Raw genomic sequence first — 21,926 nt, forward strand, 5'->3', positions numbered from 1 at the left:
AGCTTGCCAACCCCCAATCTAGTCAGTATCCTAGAAATTCATTTCAAAACAAGGTCAGTCTGTGACCCCAGGCAAAGGAAGGTCATTTTCCTTTATAGCTTCTGGAAGACTAGACTTCATTATTTATTTTTGGTTTATTCTCTGTCATCAGTGTAAAAACCTATTTATTTCACCTCCAACTTACATCTATTTTTTTGTGATTGAAACCTGTTTCCTCATGTTGTGTTGTCAGAGGAGATGGAAGACTGCTGGTTTCTTCCTCTTAAACATTAACGCTTGATTAAATTACCTTTCTACCTGCTAGTCTCCAGACTGAAAAGTCTTCATTTCCTCCATTATTCATCATAAACCTAATTTTTCAGCTCTTTAAATATTTTACAAGCCAGTGACTGTGTTGTGTCTCTAGATGCGGCCTGCAAAGGATTGAATACAACCTAAAGAAAAATTACGTCTCAGGGCTGATTTTTTCCCTATTTATCCACTCCAATCTTTTTTTTTGTTTGTTTTGTTTTGTTTTGTTTTGTTTTGTTTTGTTTTTAATCTTGCCTTTTCTTCCTGACTCCTTGGCAATTTGTAATCATATAGGCCTCTAGATTTTAGTCTACAATATATGCCCACAGTCAACAATTCTTCACTTTTGTATTTTTCAGTGTCCTTTATTTACTTGCTAGCCCAAACCCGGCCTTTGAGAGCAGCTTTCTGCTTGTTTTCAGCTACTTTTTCCAACGTATCAACTTTCCTTTTAATTCTCTTCTTGTCCTCAAAACCACTTGCTTGGCTCCCACTCAATGTAGTATCTTCTGTAAAATAACAAAGAGGTTCTTTTTTTCATTACACAGATAATTGATGGCAATCTTCAACAACAAAGGGCTGAAGTCGCCCCTACAGCGACCCACCTGTTTGTTAGGTTCCCTGGGGTTGTTGTTAATCCAGGCATGATGATTCTCTTGGCTCCCAGCCTCCTCTAATCACCTACAAGTTTTGTGATCAAGACAATGTTTCTCAGTCTCATGCAGAAGAAAAAATCTCAAGTCCTCCTGGGTGGTTAGATTAGAATTTTCTCATCCCCAATAGGTACCAATTCCATCATATTTGTATAAAAGTGAAATTTGATAAAATTTAGGTCTTAGTTATGACATGCTATTTACTCTCTGCTAATGCTCTCTTCCCACAAATAAATTTAACTATACTTGATGAAACTTTGCCCCAGGGATGCCTGGGTGGTTCAATGGTTGAACATCTGCCTTAGGCTCAGGGCGTGATCCCGGGGTTCTGAGATCAAGTCGTGCATGGGCTTCCCCTTGCATGGGGCCTGCTTCCTCCTCTGCCTATGTCTCTGCCTCTCTTTCTGTGTGTCTCATGAATAAATAAATAAAATCTTTAAAAAAAAAATAAGAAAGAAAGAAACTTTGCCCCAGCAGTTTTCTATAGATTAAGCATACAATTCTGTAATCTCCAAATTTCTCCCCTCCTCCCTGTCTTTCAGTATTTAAGCACTTTGTTGGAAGTCTCAAGACATGGTGACACTTCAATGAAATGGTAGAACAGAAAATATGGCTGCCGCCTCCCGCTCTGGGTTCGCCCAAGCCCGTCCTCCCGCCGACCCTGTGCAGTCACCTTACTCACAAGACACTAAATTCTAGTAACCCTCCCAACACCCACAATAAGTTCAAAAGTTCAATGCTTGTTTCCTGCCTTTTCCTATCATCCCTTGATCTATCATTAGGGCCTATCACTTGATTCCAGAAAATTTTAAAGATTTTGAAAAAAACTAAATACCTTTCTACCTTTCTGTATTCTGTAATTGGTTTGTTTTCTTTCTCTAAAAAGAGACCTTTCAGGGCACCCAGCTGGCTCAGTCAGTAGAGATGCAACTCTTGATCTCAAAGTTAAGTTCAAGCCCCACGCTGGGTGTGGAGATTACTTAAAAATAAAATATTTTAAAAAGAAATAAATATGCAAACAAATTGGGGCACCTGGGTGGCTCAGTTGGTTAAGCATCTGACTCTTGGTTTTGGCTCAGGTCAAGATCTCAGGGTCGTGGGATCCAGCCCCATCTCGGGCCACCACACTTAGCCCCACCCATGTGCACATGCTGTCTCTCTCAAACAAGGAAATAAAGAAATAAATAATCTTTTAAAATAAATAAATAAATAAATAGACCTTTTAAAAATGTATCCTGACCTCCTTCCTAGTACATTTAAACATTTCTACTTCTATTCCCATTATACAAGCTCAAGTCTCATGTATTCATTGAACTTTTCTGGCCTTGTCCCAATCAACTGTCTCTATTTTTTCTGCAAGATCTTTATTAACTTCCTTTTCTTATGGCATTTTTGTTTATGTGCCCATTTCTGACATATCCTACCTTGCTATCATAATTAATACTACTCTCTCTTCTTCCTCTCATATTCATGGGCATGCTTTTTGTTGGCCCTTGTTTATAGCAATAAATAATATTCTGCTACTCAGGATGACTTTTCCCTTCATTGTTCTGTCTTTTTATGGGTATTTTAAATAAGTTTGTTAGACCTGGAAGGAAAAAAAAGAAAGAAAAACCTCCAGAAAATCCTTTAGTGTTTTTTAGAACTCTGAACAGTATCAGCAAAGTGTCTGGGAATAACAGGCGGCCATCTTTCTCCAACACCTCACCCTTTGGTCCTTAAAATCACTGCTTACCATTCCGGCCAGACAACAAGCCAGGAAGCTCCAGAATTTCACATATGCAAGAGTAGGGCTAGGCACTTGTTTGATTATTCTCTGTCTCTGAGACCCAGGGCCCAAATTTCTGAGCTGCATTTAATGCCACTGGAAGGTATCTGGGATCTTAGAGAAGAGTCTTAGGACTTGAGAAATTTAGATTAGAAGCCCCAGAATTCTAGACACAGGCTAATTCATACAAAATACATAATAAGCAGGAACCCTCGTTGGCCTTTTGCCACCAGTACTCCCTGTTTACCATTCCTATGGTCTGTCTCCCCAGTAGCTACTCAAATGACAGAAACCAAGTCTCAGGCAGCCCCAGTGGCTCAGCAGTTTGGCGCCGCCTTGGGCCTGGGGTGTGATCCTGGAGACCTGGGATCAAGTCCCACGTCAGGCTCCCTGCATGGAGCCTGCTTCTCTCCCTCTCCCTCTGTCTCTCTGTCTCTGTCTCTGTCTCTCTCTCTCTCCCTCTGCCATGAATAAATAAATAAATAATCTTTTAAAAAATTTAAAGAAACCAAGTCTCCAACTCTAAAGCATCACTTAAACCTCAGACCAATGGTCATTTAAACTCACAGACTGTGAGTGCAGAGCTTCTGGAGAAGAAAGAGCATTCTTGGTGCACACAGCGGCTGAGCCAAGAGCGCTCTGGTGCCTGGGTTGCGGCCTCCCTTTGCTGAAGTGGGGCAGGGTAGAGCTGGGGGTGGGGTGCCGACTGGGAGTGGCCTGTGAGGGGGACTCACCCACCACATGCATCTGTCGCCACAGGAGCAGGATGATGTGAGACTGACTGCCATCTTCTTATTTGAGAATCTGGCATCCCTAACAGGAAGAAGGTGGAAGATTTTTTTTGCGGAAGAAATAAAAAAGAGCATGATTTCATTCCTTCTCCACCTCTGGGATCCTAATCCCAAGATTGGAGCCGTAAGTGGCCCCTGCACAGACACCTGCCCTCTCCTCCCACCGCTGAGAAGTGTCAGTGAGTCAGGTCTGGCTGAACCAGAAGCCAGTTCAGAGGCCACTTCTCTCAACTGAACCCGAAAACCACTTCTTCAACCCTAAGTTCTTTCTTGCCCACTCTGTCTGAGATTGCTCTTCCATCTTTGAAACTGAGAAGGTGGCAGCGCTGACTTTAACCCCCTCGCATCACTGGTGTCCACTGCTCCCTCCCAGCACCAGGCAGCATCCTTCCCTTCCAGAGGGCAGTCCAGTGTTAGGGGCAGTAACTCTAAATACTCTCTTTCTAGGCTTGCTGTGACGTCCTGATCATCTGCATCCCTTTTCTGGGTCTTCAGGAACTCTATGGGGTGTTAGATCATCTCCTTGATGGTCAGGATCTACCACGGGCCAGGGATTTCTACAGGCAATTCTGTGTGAAACTGGTGAGCGTGCAGTAAATGCTGCCTGCGAAAGCGCAACCCGGAGTCCAGGCAAATCCCAGAAAGGCAAACAACACAGGGAGGGATGTCTGGCCCTCGCCAGAACTGTCCTGCAAGGATAGCAATGATTCCTTGTGTCCTGCCCCATTACCCTCAGCTCTTTCCCAAGTCCTGACTGGGATCTGTTCTCTGAGATGCCTGAAACACAGCTGCTGATAGTCTCACAAGCCCCAGTACTGTTCTGATGAAAATCGGATTTGAAATAACCATAAGACATCTTCCAGTAGAATAATTAATGGCTGTGTGAGCCTTCACTGGCCTTTAGTTTCCCTTTGTGGGACCTACAAGATGCCAAATTCCATAAAGGGTCACTTCCCAGTTGTCTTCTTTGTAACGTACTTCTCTTTCAGGCAAGGAAAAACCAGGAAATCCTGTGGATCCTCCACACCCACTCATTCACCTTCTTCAGCAGCAATTGGGAGATGATCCGGAGTGCTGCAGTCAAGCTCACAGGTGGGGGCCTGGCTGCACTCCCTACTCAGAGGTGTCTGCTCCTTCCCATCTAGTTTTGCTTCAAATGGAAGCTACTCTACCATGAAAGTGGGAATGACTGGGATGACAAAAAAAAAAGTGCCAGAAAGGAATTAATTTTGCATCTTGGAGTATCTTCCCTCAAAGGAAGCTGTTCTCTTTTGCAAATGAAAACTTGTAACATCTTCTAACTTCCCAATACCCTCTCTCTTCCCGTTAGACCCTCCTACCTTGTGGGCCTTCCATGCTTCTTCTGGTTCCAAGTCATGGCTCTTTCCTTTGCCAAAGTCCTTGCCCTCAGCCTGCTGCCATGCCAAAATGCTTCCTTTGCATCATCCCTTAACATAAGCCATACTAAACCTCCTAAGCTCAATTGAAGCTGAGTTTTAGCAGCAACATGATACAAGTGGAAAGTGTGTTGGTGAGGAGACCAGCAGACCTTGGCTCGGCTATAAGATTCTGGACAATACACTTAACCTGTCTGATCTATAAAATAAAAGAGGAATGTAATTGAACCCCTGAGGATCCTTCTATTATGAAATTCTAAATATTATCATGACACCTAGTGCAACTAATCCAGCCCACCGTGAACCGGCTTACTCTCTTGGCCACCTTTAAGACTGAGTTAAAACCTAAGAATTTCTTCTTGGATCACATATATGATCCCTCTAGCTGCACTGTAAATTTTTTTAAGACAAAGATCATATCTTACTTACACATGTTTGAAACCCTGACAACAATTGGCACCCCCTGAGAGGACACTGCATGATCTTTTCCAAATACACATTGGGTGAGGGACCACTTCCAGACATGGCTCTCAAGACCCAAGAGACATCACCCTAACATTATCCCGGGGTCACAAAAAGAGTCATATAGTTTGCTCATTCACTAGCCAGACCACTTAACTTCTGACCAGGTGCAGAGTCTGACCTGACCCACTATTCATGGCCTCTTCCTCATGATGAAGTTAGTATCTGTTTTTCCTGTTGATTTTAGATGCCATCGTCCTCAATTTGACCAACCGATATATGCAGTTATTAGACAAAGAACAACTGACCACACGTGAGTACCAAGCCTAGGTTCTGCACAACATATTGTTAGAGAAATACCTTTGAGAAAAAGAAGCTAATGCTGCACCAAGTTCCATGTTAGCCCAGTAACTGAAAATCATAGTACCCCATTATTGTCTCTAATGCCCCCTAGATACTGGAATTTCTCCAGTATAAAGCAACCCCCAGCTCCAGCCCTTTGCAGGTGTCATTCCCAACAGACTGTTATTTTCCAATTGTCTATAAACCTAATGATTAAATGGTCAGGATCTTCTCTTCCCCTATTTCAAAGTTAAAATAGATTCTCAGCTTGCAGATCCAAATCCTACCCACTGGGATAGAATGTGAGCATGGAATCCTGAGCTCCATGTAGAGCTGACCCCCAACATGGAGCCTCACAGTGTGACATAGGTTGGCTTTCTTCGTTCACTGAACTTTGCTGTTCTATTTCAGGGCTCCAGGCACTTCGGCAAGACCCCTGTATCAGTGTCCAGAGAGCAGCTGAAGCTGCCTTGCAGACCCTCCTGAGAAAGTGTAAAGAGACAAGCATCCTTCTGTAAGCCACAAGGAAATAAAGTGCTAGACTTTTTCTACAACTGACTCCTGTCTTCATCCTCACCACCTACAAATTTGCAGTATCTTGAAGGATGCTAGCATGAGGATCTTGAAATGATGGTATATTCCTTACCCTTCAGAGTCTCCTTGCCGACTTCCATTAGTAAAAAGTAAATCCCACAAATTCACGTGAGGGATAACCTGTGATTTGAGTGGTACCGGCCACATAGCTTGCAAGGTTACCCTTCTATCTTACGAAGCTTATGTCCCAGCAGATATCTTGAAATGACAGCACCTGAAACAATTCCACTGCCATTAAGAAGAGGGCCACTGTTATTTGCACACATAGCCCTGTCCTTTATCTCTGCCAGCCTTGAATTACTACTCACACTTTCTACTTTCTAAAAAGCAGTGTTATGATAAACTTTAATCTGTGTGTTCTTTCTCAGGTTGTAATTTTTGTTTTGAGACTATGTCAAGTACTTTTCTACAAAAGACCCACTCAGACATTGTATTAAATCTCATGGTTTCCTTTCTATTGTTATCCCAGAGCATTTGAATGGCATGTGTACGTGGGTGTGTTTGCGTGTGTGCATGTGTGCACATGCATGTGTTAACCTTCTTCACGGCATCTGAGTCATAACTTCTTTTTGTCACAATGCCTACCTGAAATGTTACACACATGGCATTATGTACATAACAAGAAGTTTCTAACACAAGAAGTGCGAAGCCTGGCACTTGTCGAACACTATTACCATCATGATAATCCAGTAGCAACATTATTAAATTGATGCATCCCTTTATAAATTCCTATTAGCTATATTCTCATATCTTCATTGTCAACGTCTTTGGGGAAGCATCTTTTCCTACAAGACCTTCTACGGACCAAAGGAATTTTTTAGGTCAGAGAATTTAGGCCAGAGTCCATTTATTCATTCATTTAACAAATACTTACTGAGTGCCTAAAATGTATAAGGCACTGTTATAGCCATCAGGTCTATGACTATGAAGGAAAAAAAATAGAAAAATTCCACCATCGTGGAACTGAATGCTATGAACTCTGCTTATAAATTCCAGAGGATGGGATGCCTGGGTATCTCAGTGGCTGAGTGTCTGCCTTCAGCTCAGGGCATGATCCCAAGGTCCCAGGATCGAGTTCCACATTGGGTTCTCCTCGAGGAGCCTGCTTCTCCCTCTGTTTATGTCTCTACCTCTCTCTTTCATGAATAAATAAATAAGTCTGTAAAAAAAAATTCCAGAGTATGGAGCCAGCCTCCAAGATGGCCCTCAGTGATTCTTGCTTCTGGAATCCATGTAGTCCTCTCCCACAATGAATAAAAATGAGTTATGCAATCAATATTTCAGGAGTTACAATGTGTGACTTCCAAGGTAAGGTCATAAATGGCATTGAACTCTCTTGAGTTACTCACTCTGGGGGAAGCTAACTGCCATGTGAAAGAAACACTCAAGTAGTCCAAAAAGAGTTCCATGTGGCAAAGAATTGATGTGCTCCCCACCCCCCCACCACCACCCCAGACCACACACACATACACAAGCTAGCAACCAGAGCTAACTTGCTAGATATGTTCATGTGCCGTCTTGGAAATGGATCCATGAGCCCCAGTCTGAAAGTCTTCAGATGGTTAAAGCCTCAGCTGACACATGACTGGATTATGAGATAAAATACAGAATGCCCAATTAAATTTGAATTTCAGGTCAACAATGAATATCTTTTTAGTAAAGTATGTCCTGATTTTTACACTGGAAAAAAAAAAGTATTGTTTCCTAAAAACAAAAATTTAAGCACCTTGTATTTTTATTTGCTAAATCTGGCAACCCTACTTCAATCTAATGAGAGTCTTGAGCCAGAATCACTAAGCTGAACTACTGAATTCCTGAACCACAAAACTATAAGAGATAATAAATCTTTGTTGTTTTAAGCCACTAAGTTTTAGGGTAATTTGCTTTGCACCAGTGAGTAACTATTACACAGAGTCCATGATACCACCAAAGTTGTCTGCAAATTTCTGTGTATAATTGTGTAGGTGCATTTTCGGGGTAATGGCTTTCATTAAATTCTTAATGAAGTCAGAATCTATTCCCAAGCATAATATATATGAAACAGAGCAAGAAAAGGAAAGTAAGAGACATGAGTTTAGTCCACCTCTTTTGGCAGGTTATTCAAAGTCAAAAGACTTTTCAAAATAGCACTGTCCACTAGAACTTTCTGCAGTGGTGATACATTCTGTATCTGCATTGATTGATATGCTGGCCACTAGCCACACGTGGCAACTGAGCTTTTGAAATGTAGCTACTCTATCTAAGGAATTAAAAGTTTAAGTAGCCATATATAGCTAGTAGCTACAGTATTACACAAGACAGTTTCCAAACTTGGGGCAAAGAGTCCTAAGAGAATTTGAGTAGAGCCACCTCAGAACTATAGGATGTTCTCAACATGAGCATAAATTCAGATACAGGACCTTGTCTGATATTAATTTACATATCTTCACTACTTCTCTCCATCCCTTCTGGCATCCAACAAAGAACCTTCCTCATCACTGATTGATAGAAATTAGGTAGAACCTGGTATCATAATAGTGTTGCATGGGGACAGATGGTAGCTGTACTTGCAGTAAGCATAGCATAACATACAGACTTGTTGAATCATTGTTGTACACCTGAAACTACTGTAATCTTGGGTGTCAACTGTACTTTGATTTAAAAATAAATTAGGCAGAACAGCCACATGAAACATTGCCACTGAAACTTCATCTGTCTAAACTCTGATCTTAGAAGGATTCTCTCGCTGACAGGAATTCCCAACAGTCCTTACATGCTGTGTGACTTGGGGAAACCATTTAACTAACCTCTTTGTACTTCCACTTCCACATCTGTAAAATTAGGGTAATAATATCTACTTCAAGATGCTATTGTGGGGATTAAATGTATTCATGTACACGTAAAGCATTTAGAAACCTGGCCCAGGATCATGGTCAAATAAATGTTACCTATATGATATAAATATTAATAACATGAACAAATATATCATTAGAATCATAAATATTAATGTAAACTCAGCAATTGGTATAGAAAGCCAGCTGATTATACCACCTCCGTGGGGCCATGTTCCTGACCCTGTGAATACTGCTACCCTCCTTGGGAGGCTGAAAAGAGGCTGCCAACCTGCCCCCACCCCATGCCAGTCAGAAGATCCAAGCTCAGCAGCTGGCACTCCTGCTGTGACCGCCAGAGTCCCTACAACACACATCAAAGCCTTCCTACCTGCTTTCACATCACACAAGCTAGTCAGGCTGTGTGGCAGGAAAAGTTTAGATCTCTTTGCTCTCTCCAACAATTATTTCCATTAATCCCTCCCTCTCAGAGTTGCCGCCAGCCTGGTTCAGGCCTCTCTTGCCAGTCAGCCCCCCAACAGGTTGATCTAAGTGGTTCAAACACAGGCAAATCACCCAAGGGAGAAACACCTCTAGAGGGTCTCGGGAAATTAGAGTTACAGAGGAAAAGCATGTTCAAATACCACCGAACAGATTCCTCACTCCTGTTGCTTGCCTCACTATTATTTGTACATATGATCATTTTTTAACTCATGTTTACTTTAGAGGAGTGATGCATAACGGGCTAGCACTTCTTTAAAGGGCTCTGGGATCACTTGTTTTGCAATTCAGTACTCTGCCCTTTGACCCAACAGTGAGAGCCAGGGCTCTGCTGGTAAACTGGGGACATTTAGCTTGGCTGACCCTGCTAAAATAGTTTTACCAGAAAAGAGGAGAACAAAGATCACAGATGAGAAGAAATCGGCTTCCAGGGAAAGAAGCCAGGGGAATTGCTTACTTGGACTTGTCCCTGCACAGCCCTAGTACAAGACTTCTGGAACCCTCAAGACACTCTGAGATTGTAATATAAATTTTCTAATAGTGTTGTCTTTTTACTAGATTTAGCCCCCAGCCCCACTGTTATCGTTCAGATTACCAAAGTATGTAACTAGAGTGCGTGGTCAGTTAGACATGGCAGTAACCTGTCCGCTAATCAGTAGCTTTCATCTGGGCCCCTGACAGAGAGCAACTTTCCAACAAACAATTTTATACGGCTGCACTCTGGAAATTATCATCTTGGAATTTCTCTTTCATACTTGTTTTTTGCAGGTATTTCTAAAACTGGGATAGTAGACAACATGAATAGAGTCGAGAGCAACCTGAGGGAAGACAATGGGATTCATTGCAAAAATGTGTGTGCATGTGTATAAAATGACCAAATTGTGACATATGAAATGGCATTTGCTTCTTACGTCTACTTTGTCAAACTTGATTTACCCGACAAAACATCCTTACTTATTTGTATTCCTTCTGGACAAACTGTCCTGGATTTTATTTATTGAATTATGTGGTTATCCTGGAAGCAAGATAAATTTGGAGAACACAATTTTATAAATATCTGTGACTCATAGCTTCTTTTTCAATTTGGGAGCCTCCAAAAAAAACATAAGATAAGAAATCCTTCTGCATTACCTACCACTTCCTCCAAATATTCTCAGAGGTAAATCCTAAGGATTAAATTGACCAATGCCCTAACACCTTCTTCACTGCACAGTGATGAAAAAGAGACTCTGTTTTGGAGATGGAGATCCTGGAGAATTGCTTATTAGTCCTAGGTTACCTAGGACTCATTTAATTTTTCAGAGAGCATAGAAAGGGAATAGGAATTTATCTTTAGAGGCACCTGAGTGGTTCCATCCATTAAGCATCTGCCTTTGGCTCAGGTCATGATCTCCAAGTCCTGGGATCGAGCCCCATATCAGGCTCCCAGCTCAGCAGGGAGTTTGCTTCTCCCTCTCCCTCTGCCTCTGCCCTGCTTGTGCATGCTCTCTCTCTCTCTCCCTAAAATAAATAAAATATTTATTTGAAAAAAAGGGAATTTGTCTTTACCCTGGTCCTAGTGGAATTATAAGAAATCTTTAACTACCCACATCCAATCCTCAGAGGTTCTGCTCTGGATGAGGGTAAACAGGCCTATGGGCAGGGTTTATGGCATGGCCATTTTCTAGTCTGTAACATTCTACAAAAGATAGAATGGAACCCCATATGACTATAGCAGAAAGGTTTTATTAAGGAATAAAGATGGATAAATAGCAAAAGGCCAAATATTGAATGACAAATCAAGTTATACTGTATCTGGAAGATAGTGGGTAGCCAGAAGAAGTTTTTGATCAAGGTAGTAAAATGATAAAATCCGTACTTTAACATGTGATTAATAGAGTAGATAAGCTGGTAAATCAGATAGTTGTGATGGGCTTTCAGACTAAGGCAGTATTATAAAAATAAATGACACAGCCAATAACTAGTAATGAGATTGAATTAGTAATCAAAAACCTGCCAACAAAACAAAAGTCCAGGACCAGATAGCTTCACTGGTGAATTATACCAAACATTTAAAAAATTAACATCAATCCTTTCAAACTGCTCCAAAAAATACAGAGAAGAGAAGAACACTTTCCAAACTCATTTTATGAAGCCAGAATTATTCTGATTCCAAACCCAGAAAGGAAACCACAAGAAAACAAAATTGCAGACCAATATCCCTGATGAACATAGATGCAAAAATCTTCAGGAAAATATTAGCAAACCAAATTCAAGCATATTTAAAGGATAATATGCCATGATCAAGTGGAACTTATGTCATAATTTAGTTCACAGAGATCTCAATCACCTTTCTCTTCTATATCACATGAACTCATTACATTGATGACTTTACACTGATTGGACCAAATAAGAAAGAAATAGCAGCTAATCTAGATGTACTAGTAAGACATTTGCATATCAGAGGGTGGGAAATAAATCTGACTAAATTCAAAGGTCTCAGTGAAATTTTTAGAAGGCCAGTGTCCAGGCACATCAAGATATCCTATCTAAGGTGAAGGATAAGCTGTTGTATCTGGCCCTTCCTACAACCAAGAAAAGCACAATGCCTATTGGACCTCTTTGGACTTAGAGGCAATGTATTCCTCACTTGGGTATGTTACTCCAGTCCATTTACTAACTGACCCAAAAGATACCAACGCTGAGTGGATTGTAGAATAAGAAAAGGTTCTACAACAAATCCAGGCTGCTCTGCAAGCTGCTGTGCTATTTGGGTCATAATTCGGCTCATCAATGGTGCTTAAAATGTTGGTGGTAGATAGGGATGCCATTTAGAGCCTTTGGCAGGTCCCTATAGGGGAATCCCATCCTAGGGCCTTAGGATTTTGGAACAAAGCCCTGCCATTCCCTGCAGATAACTACTTTCCTTTTGAAACAGAGTTCTTGGCCTGCTAGTAGGCCTTAGTAGAAACCAAATGCTTAATCATGGACCAGCAGGTGACCATGCAACCTGAGCTGCTCATCATTAACTGGATATTATCTGACACACCAAACCATAAAGTTGAGCATGGACAGCAGCATTCCATCATCAGTAGAAGTGATCAGGCCCACACAGGTCCTAAAGGCACAAGTTATGTGAAGAAGTGACCCAAATTATCCTTACTCCAGCTACACTGCCTTCTTTCCCAATGTGCACCTATGGCCTCATGGAGAGTTCCCTATAATCTGCTGACAGAGGAAGAAAAAACTCAGGCCTGGTTTATAGATAGTTCTGAACAATATGCAGCCACCACACATAAGTGGACAGATGTAGTGCTACAGCCCCTCTCTGGGACAGTCCTGAAGGGCAGTGGTGAAGGGAAACCTCCCAGCAGGCAGAACTTTGACAAATATACTAGGTTGTTCATTTTGCTTAGAAGGAGAAATGGCCAGATGTGCAATTATATACAGATTCACGGGCTATGTCCAAGATTTGGCTAAATGATCAGGGACTTGGAAGAAAGATGATTGGAAATCTGGGAAAGAAGTACATAAATAGATCTCTCTGAATTTGCAAAAAAACATGAAGACATTTGTGCTCTATCTAAATGCTCACCAAATGTGACTCGATGTTAATAATTAAGTGGATAGGATGACCTATTCTCTAGACACCAGTCAGCCTCTTTCCTAGCCACTCTTGTCATAGCCCAATGGGCTCATGATCAAAGTAAGCATGGTGGCAGGGATGGAGGTTATTCATGGGCTCAGCAATATGGAGTTCCACTCACCAAAGCTGACCTGGCTACAGCCAATGCTGCAGGCCAAATCTGCCAGTAGCAGAGACCAACACTAAGTCCTCAACATGATACCATTCCCCCAGGATAATCAACTAGCTAGATATTGGCAGGCTGTTTATATCAAACAGCTTCTATTATGGAAAGGACATTGTTTTGTTCTTACTGAGGTATGTAGTGGATACGGATTTGCCTTCTATATACCCAATGCTTCTGGCAAAACTACATCTGTGGACTTACAGAATGCTTAATCCACTGGTGTTATTCCACAGACCAATTACTTCTAATCAAGGGACTCCCTTCACCGCAAAAAAAGGAAGTGTGACAAGTGGCCCATGTTCATGGAATTCAAATGATCTTAACCATGTTCCCCACCATCCTAAAGCAGCTGGCTTGATAGAATGGTAGACTGGTCTTTGGGAGACTTTGTTACAGTGCCAGCTGGGTGGTAATATCTTCTTGGAGGACTGGGGCTAGTTTCTCCAGAAGACTCTGAATCACCATCCAATAGACAGTGCTATGTCTCTCATAACCAGATTCAGAGATCCAAGAATCAAGGGATGAAAATGGAAGTGGCATCATTCACTCACTGGCATCACTTCCTGTTACCCCCTAGTCATCCACGAGCAAAATTTCTGCTTCCTGTTTCTATAATATTATGTTCTGTTGGCCTAGAAGTGTTAGTTCTAGAAGGACAAATCATTCTACAAGGAGACACAACAATGATTCTATTGAACTGCCACCTGACCACTTTGGGCTCCTTATGCCTCTGAATCAACAGGCAGAGAAGGAGTAACTGTAGGAGTAACTGTGCTGGATGGAGTGATTGATCCTGATTGCCAAAGAGAAATTGGACTACTACTCCACAATGGGGACAAAGAAAGGTATGTCTGGAATACAGGGCTTTCTGGATCTACAGCTTGCAGATGATAGATAGTGGAACTTCTTAACCTCCACAATCACATGAGACAATACCTTATTATAAATATATAACATATATGTATTTCATATATATATTTCATATATGTATACGTAGAGAGAGAGAGGGAGAGAAAGAGGTTCTGTTTCTCTGGGGAACCCTAACTAATACACTCTGCTTATGTATATACTATCATATACATTACTTTTATACTAGTCAAAGGAAAATTGGAATATCTATATCAATACCAGACAAAGCAGACTTCAAAACAAAGAATTGATCAGATATAAAGAGATATTTCATGCCAATAAATGGGTCACTTAATCAAGAGGACATAATGATCCTACGAATTTATAGAGCTTAAATACACAAAGCAAATACTGGTAGAATTGAAAGGGCAAATAGATAAATCCACACTTACAGTTGGAGATGTCAACACTCTCAATAACTGGTAGAACAAGCAGACCAAACATCAACAGGGTTATAGAAGATTTGAACAAGACTATCAACCAACTTGATCTTATTGACATTGTATGGAACACTCCAAAGAACAACAGAATGCAACTTCCTTTCAAGTGTACGTGGGTAATTCACCAGATAGATCATATTCTGGGCCATAAAACAAATCTCTATAAATTTATCCATTTTGAAAGATCAGTTTGAGAAATATATCATTTTTTATACAGCTGAATCTTTTTAAAAAGTTATAGAAATTAATTACCGACTTTATTTCAGCAACCAAATCTTATCCTGAATGTTGGCTTATTTTGAATAAGACCAGGTATAGCAAAAATTTTAGAATCAGTTAAGGTCCTTTATCAATGAAAAGTGCTATTGCCATTGTAACATGTCAGAATAGTGATTAAGAGTGTGATCTACTGAACCAAAGGACTTGGATTTGAATCCTATTTCTTCCATTTGCCGTGTGAAGTTCACTAAATTTCTTAGCTTTTCTATCCCTCCACATCCTCATTTGTAAAATGAAACTATAGTATTTATTCATAGTGTTGTTGAACTGATTAAATGAGTTAATATATGTAAAGTGCTCAGAGGAAGGACTGGCACCAATAAGCACCATAGAAGTTTTCGGTTTGGATATTAATGTTATTCCTTACTGGCATTCAGGTCTTTGTGTTCCACATTCCAAGACTGGGTGCCAATATTCCTTCTCAGAAGAGATGGAACATCCTAGCCTGAGTTGCTAGGACCTATATTAGGCATTTGCAGCACTGCCATTATAATATGAGAGAAAAATGCCTCCCACAATACACAGAGAAAATACATCTGGCTCGATAAATTTACTTTGATGTCTTAGCCTTACTTGCCAAGATTGTGAAAGGGCAAGCTCATGAGGTAACATCCCTCACAAACCCGCTAACTGAAGCACAAGTTTGACCATTAAATCACAGCAGCTCACGGTCTCTGCCATGGGCTAAATGTATCCTTTCAAAATCTGAATATTCTGTAGTTTTTAGGGGATAGATTCTTTACCTCTTTGGTTAGGTTTATTCTTAGGTATCTTATGCTTTTGGGTGCAATTGTAAATGGGATTGACTCCTTAATTTCTCTTTCTTCAGTCTCATTGTCAGTGTATAGAAATGCCACTGATTTCTGGGCATTGATTTTGTATCCTGCCACACTGCCGAATTGCTGTATGAGTTCTAGCAATCTTGGGGTGGAGTCTTTTGGGTTTTCTATGTACAGCATCATGTCATCTGCGAAGAGGGAGAGTTTGACTTGTTCTTTGCCAATTTGAATGCCTTTTATTTCTTTTTGTTGCCTGATTGCTGAGGCTGGGACTTCTAGTACTATGTTGAATAGCAGTGGTGAGAGTGGACATCCCTGTCTTGTTCCTGATCTTAGGGGAAAGGCTGCCAGTGTTTCCCCACTGAGAATGATATTTGCTGTGGGCTTTTCGTAGATGGCTTTTAAGATGCTGAGGAATTTCCTTCTATCCCTACATTCTGAAGAGTTTTGATCAGGAATGGATGCTGTATTTTGTCAAATGCTTTCTCTGCATCTATTGAGAGGATCATATGTTTCTTGTTTTTTCTCTTGTTGGTATGATCTATCACGTTGATTGCTTTACGAGTGTTGAACCAGCCTTGCATCCCGGGGATAAATCCCACTTGGTCAAGGTGAATAATCTTCTTAATGTACAGTCGGATCCTATTTGCTAGTCTCTTGTTGTGAATTTTTGCATCGTGTTCATCAGAGATATTCATCTATAATTCTCCTTTTTGGTGGGGTCTTTGTCTGGTTTTGGAATTAAGGTAATGCTGGCCTCATAGAAAAAGTTTGGAAGTACTCCATCCCTTTCTATCTTTCAGAACAGCTTTAGTAGAATAGGTATGGTTTCTTCTTTAAACGTTTGATAGAATTCCCCTGGGAAGCTATCTGGCCCTGGACTTTTGTGTCTTGGGAGGTTTTTGATGACTGCTTCAATTTCCTCCCTGGTTATCGGCCTGTTCAGGTTTTCTATTTCTTCCTGTTCCAGTTTTGGTAGTTTGTGGTTTTCCAGAAATGCATCCATTTCTTCTAGATTGCCTAATTTATTGGCATACAGCTGCTCATGGATTGGAAGAATTAACATTGTGAAAATGTCAATGCTACCCAGGGCAATTTACACATTTAATGCAATCCCTATCAAAATACCATGGACTTCCTTCAGAGAGTTGGAACAAATAATCTTAAGATTTGTGTGGAATCAGAAAAGACCCTGAACAGCCAGGGGAATATTAAAAAAGAACCAGAGCTGGGGGCATCACAATGCCAGATTTCAGATTTGTACTACAAATCTATGGTCATCAAAACAGTGTGGTACTGGCACAAAAGCAGACACATAGATCAATGGAACAGAATAGAGAATCCAGAAGTGGACCCTCAACTCTATGGTCAACTAATATTCAACAAAGCAGGAAAAACTATCCGCTGGAAAAAAGTCTCTCCAATAAATGGTGCTGGGAAAATTGGACAGCCACGTGCAGAAGAATGAAACTAGACCATTCTCTTACACCATACACAAAGATAAACTCAAAATGGATGAAAGATCTAAATGTGAGACAAGAATCCATCAGAATCCTAGAGGAGAACACAGGCAACACCCTTTTTTAACTTGGCCACAGCAACTTCTTGCAAGATACATCCATAAAGGCAAAGGAAACAAAAGCAAAAATGAATTATTGGGACTTCATCAATATAAAAAGCTTCTGCACAGCAAAAGAAACAGTCAAAAAAAACTCAAAGACAACCTACAGAATGGGAGAAGATATTTGCAAATGACGTATCAGATAAAGGGCTAGTATCCAAGATCTATAAAGAACTTATTAAACTCAACAGCAAAGAAACAAACAATCCAATCACGAAATGGGCAAAAGACATGAACAGAAATCTCACAGAGGAAGACATAGACATGGCCAACATGCACATGAGAAAATGCTCTGCATCACTTGCCATCACGGAAATACAAATCAAAACCACAATGAGATCCCACCTCACACCAGTGAGAATGGGGAAAATTAACAAGACAGGAAACCACAAATGTTGGAGAGGATGCGGAGAAAGGGGAACCCTCTTACACTGTTGGTGGGAATGTGAACTGGTGCAGCCACTCTGGAAAACTGTGTGGAGGTTCCTCAAAGAGTTAAAAATAGATCTGCCCTACACTCAGCAATTGCACTGCTGGGGATTTACCCCAAAGATACAGATGCAGTGAAACGCCGGGACACCTGCACCCCGATGTTTCTAGCAGCAATGTCCACAATAGCAAACTGTGGAAGGAGCCTCGGTGTCCATCGAAAGATTAATGGATAAAGAAGCTGTGGTTTATGTATACAATGGAATATTACTCAGCCATTAGAAACAACAAATCCCCACCATTTGCTTCGACATGGATGGAACTGGAGGGTATTATGCTGAGTGAAGTAAGTCAATTGGAGGACAAACATTATATGGTCTCATTCATTTGGGGAATATAAAAATAGTGAAAGGAAATAAAGGTGAAAGGAGAGCAAATGTGTGAAAATATCAGTGAGGGTGACAAAACATGCGAGACACCTAACTCTGGGAAATGAACAAGGGGTAGTGGAAGAGGAGGTGGGCGGGGGGTTGGGGTGACTGGGTGATGGGCATTAAGGGGGGCACTTGACAGGATGAGCACTGGGTGTTATGCTATATGTTGGCAAATTGAACTCCAATAAAAAAAATAAATTTTTAAAAAACTCTGAATATTGAAACCCTAATTCTCAGTGTGATGGCATTTGGAGATGAAGCTTTTGGGAGCTAACTAGGTTTAGATGAGATCAGGGGTCATAAGGGTAGAACCCCCTAATGGAATTGGTGCCCTCATAAGGAGAAGAAGAGACCAGAATGCCCTCTCTTTCCACCATGTGAGAGTACAGCAAAAAGTAGCTCTTGACACACAAGGAAGAAAGCCCTCCTTACCAGACACCCCATCTGCCAGGACTTAATCTTGGACTTCCCAGCCTCCAGAAATGTGAGAAATAAATGTTTGCTTGTTTTTAATATTTTTTAAGTATACTTATTTATTTTCAAGTAATCTACACACCCAACATAGGGCAACAACTTACAACCAAAAGTCACATGTTCCACCAATTGAGCCAGCCAACACTTCTAAATGTGTATTGTTTCAACCACGCAGCCTATGATATTGTATTAGAGCAATCAGAACTCACTCGACAGTCTTGTTCTTTCTGTCACCAAAATGAGAAAGAACGTCCATCATAGGGTTGTGATTCCCAATCCGTAACTAAGAGAACTGTCAGCTCTAGCCACTTCCACTGCTAGAAGTAGGAGCAGCGATCTCTTAATAAACCAGCATCCCAAGATTAACTTTCCCAGAAAATAGGCTTGTGTGCCAAAATATTCTTTTTAAGATTTTATTTATTTATTAAGGAGAGACAGAGAGAGAGGCAGAGACAGAGGCAGAGGGAGAAGCAGGCTCCATGCAGGGAGCCTGATGTGGGGCTTGATCCCAGGACACTGGGGATCAAGACCTGAGCCAAAGGCAAACACTCAACCACTGAGCCACCCAGGTACCCTTCAAATATTATTTAGATTCGGGAACTTCTAAGCTTCTTCCTTAAGGCCTCTGCCTCTTTCTATAGCAGGAGTCTCAACAACAAACTTCTTCACCCTTAATCAATCCTCCACAGAGGCAGTGAGAGGGAATCCCCTATCTTTATTCAAAAGAAAAAAAAAAAAAAAAAACAAGAGAAATAGGAGGGACATGCTTCCATGGCACAAAAGACAAAGCATACCTATTTAAGGCCAAGTTAGTATTTCAGAATGCCAGCCCCTGCAGGTGTAGCAAGACACCACAACACACAGCTCATTAACTCTCCCACGTCTGGCAAGACACAAACAACCACCACAGGTCTACAGCACAGAAAAAAGGCCAACACTGCAGTGAAACAAGATGAACCCTACCCTAGGAAGCAGAAGAGCTATTTCCAGACTAGATCTGCTATGTGACTATAGAAAAATGACTATAAAATGGGCATTTTATTGAGCATACACAGCCAATGGACTGAGCTATGGGAGGCACAGAACCACAGGACGAATCCCTACCCTTACTAGTCTAGAGGAAATCTGGGGGCAAGATTTCCTCAAAGGTGCCTTTCTCTCATATCTAATGAATTCTGTGCACCATGTCCATAGGAAAAAGCCAACCACCATTTTTAAGAGACTCAGGATACTTTGGAGGGCTCCTTATCATCCCAAAGTATTTAATTCCATAGGGCTGTAATCATCCAATTATTTGGCTTGTCCAGTTTAATATCACGCCTGACCTCAGGAGTTCCTCTTCATGCTCAGTATCCATGTAGAGAAGAGTTTCTAGACTTAGAGCTCCAGTTGAAGCCCTTTACTAAATATTGTTATGATATATTCATGGTGGGGCCACCTGGGTGGCTTAGTGGCTCAGGTCGTGATCCCGGAGTCCTGGGATCAAGCCCCACATCGGGCTCCCTATGGGGAGCCTGCTTCTCCCTCTGCCTATGTCTCTGCCTCTCTTTCTGTGTCTCTCAAGAATAAAAAAATAAAATCTTTATAAAAAAAGGAAGAAAGAGAAGTACATAAAATATTTAATAATAATAATATACTTGTGGGTTGCATAGAGTCTAATAATACACCAATGTTGAGCTTTTTGTGTTAATTACTTCTTCTTGAGGATGTCTGGGAAACTTTCCTTTATTGAGAAAATTCTATTTCATGATTACAAAAAATTCCTTGACCTCTCTGTGTTCCTAGCCCACCTGATAAGCTGATTATTACATAATAGACACTCATTCTGCAGTACATATGCTTTGTGCCTTGAGCCAATGCACCTCTGTCTTGAACATCATTGATCTGTTATGTACCTAAGGCCTTGCCCCTGGAATTCAGCACAAGCCTCCTCTCCTAAGGATGAGTGCAAATAGCAGTGATAACAGGGCAGTTCTTTATGTTTGTCCTTTCACAGGAAATTGTCCTCAGCCTGTGAATCAAAAATAACATTTTATTGTCTTTCTTCTCCTACCCACCTACTCACCATCAGCCCATTCCTTCTCAAACAACGACAGTCTTTCTATCAGGTCTTGTTAACCCTTGGCTTAAAAAAAGCAAATTTCCCTACATGATTGATGTTTTTAGTGTAAATCTGGAGCTTTGTCTGACAGGAATAAATAAAAAGACAAATTGTAAGTGCTTTGGTTGTCACAGCAGGGATTCCTATCATGCCATCAGCTTTCTTGTCCCCAAATGTGTGAGCTGCCTGAAAGACCAAGGTAATTGAAAGGCATGCATATACCTCTGGTTTCTCAGATATTAACGGAAATTGCTTCCTACTGTGGTTGCTTTCTGGCTCAGTGTTCTAAAAGAGAAACAGGTCATTCCATTTCTAGGACAAGTATTGAATACACTTTAGTCCATCAAGAAGGAAAAATCTCAGTGCACTGGTAGGTAGTGGGACAAATGTGGCTGCTCAGTTCTGCTAATCTTATACTAAAAATGACTCTTTTTCAGTTCTTTTTTCTTGTCTTGCCCCTCCTCTGCCTCTCTCTCCTACCTCAGAAAAAGAGTTGGTATACCTGGACACTTACTTCATTTCGTACCCAAAGTATATAGCAACTTAGTTTATCTTCAAGTTTACGATGACCTCTTCCACCAACTATTAGAAATAATCCAAATGCCTATATGGTGGGTAAGTGAGTGAGTGTGTGGGTGTAAAGAATTTTGGTATCCATAAAAAGAAAATATAGACCAGATGATACGCTATGGGGTTCAAAAATTTTCATTAATACACATACTTATCTTAACCAAAAGGTAAGGGCACATGACCAGTTTTAGGGAATGCTGGGTACACCACCTGCCCAGCATCTGTAGCTCTGAGAATGGGTTCACAATTCTCACATGAAGCTGAGAATAGCCATGACCTTTCCAGCTGAGAGAGGAAGCCCTTGATCAAATTAACCGGTTGGTTGGCTAGTTGCCAGGTAACCCAGAGTTCCAGGGGTCATTTGTCAGATAGTTCCCCTTGCCACTCCACACCCCCACTATACCACACCTAAACATAAGAACCTTCCCTCGGTTTCAAAGGATTACAAGTGTCCCAGACCCTTGGTGGAAGGGTAGGGGAGCAGTCTGGA

General features: G+C 41.1%; 1 protein-coding gene and 1 long non-coding RNA gene across 16 annotated transcripts in view; one reads left to right on the plus strand and one right to left on the minus strand.

Annotated features, from left to right (window-relative positions):
- Positions 1 to 6,255, plus strand: part of MROH2B (maestro heat like repeat family member 2B) — a 62,936-nt gene extending 56,681 nt beyond the window's left edge. For 6 of the 8 annotated variants that reach the window (XM_038535226.1, XM_038535225.1, XM_038535228.1 and 3 more), the window contains 5 exons: positions 3,472 to 3,627; positions 3,951 to 4,085; positions 4,493 to 4,595; positions 5,610 to 5,675; positions 6,116 to 6,255. In XM_038535226.1, the coding sequence (XP_038391154.1) occupies positions 3,472 to 3,627; positions 3,951 to 4,085; positions 4,493 to 4,595; positions 5,610 to 5,675; positions 6,116 to 6,222 (567 nt within the window). In that variant the 3' untranslated portion in view covers positions 6,223 to 6,255. Of the gene's footprint in view, positions 1 to 3,471; positions 3,628 to 3,950; positions 4,086 to 4,492; positions 4,596 to 5,609; positions 5,676 to 6,115 lie in introns of those variants that run through there. The other 2 variants (XM_038535227.1, XR_005358531.1) reach the window with 2 other exon arrangements.
- On the minus strand, positions 641 to 21,782 carry LOC102154572. 8 transcript variants are annotated; one of them, XR_005358537.1, is made up of 6 exons: positions 21,647 to 21,752; positions 20,661 to 20,776; positions 6,351 to 6,512; positions 3,447 to 3,525; positions 897 to 972; positions 641 to 800 (listed from the first exon to the last, which is right to left on the minus strand). It is a non-coding gene; the product is annotated as an uncharacterized LOC102154572 (long non-coding RNA). The 8 variants fall into 8 exon arrangements; XR_005358535.1 differs by having other exon boundaries at positions 21,588 to 21,723; XR_005358533.1 differs by lacking the exon at positions 21,647 to 21,752 and adding an exon at positions 21,381 to 21,640.
- Positions 21,783 to 21,926: the final 144 nt, after the last annotated feature.

This window comes from Canis lupus, chromosome 4 (genome assembly GCF_011100685.1).
Source record: "Canis lupus familiaris isolate Mischka breed German Shepherd chromosome 4, alternate assembly UU_Cfam_GSD_1.0, whole genome shotgun sequence".
NCBI lineage: Eukaryota > Metazoa > Chordata > Mammalia > Carnivora > Canidae > Canis > Canis lupus.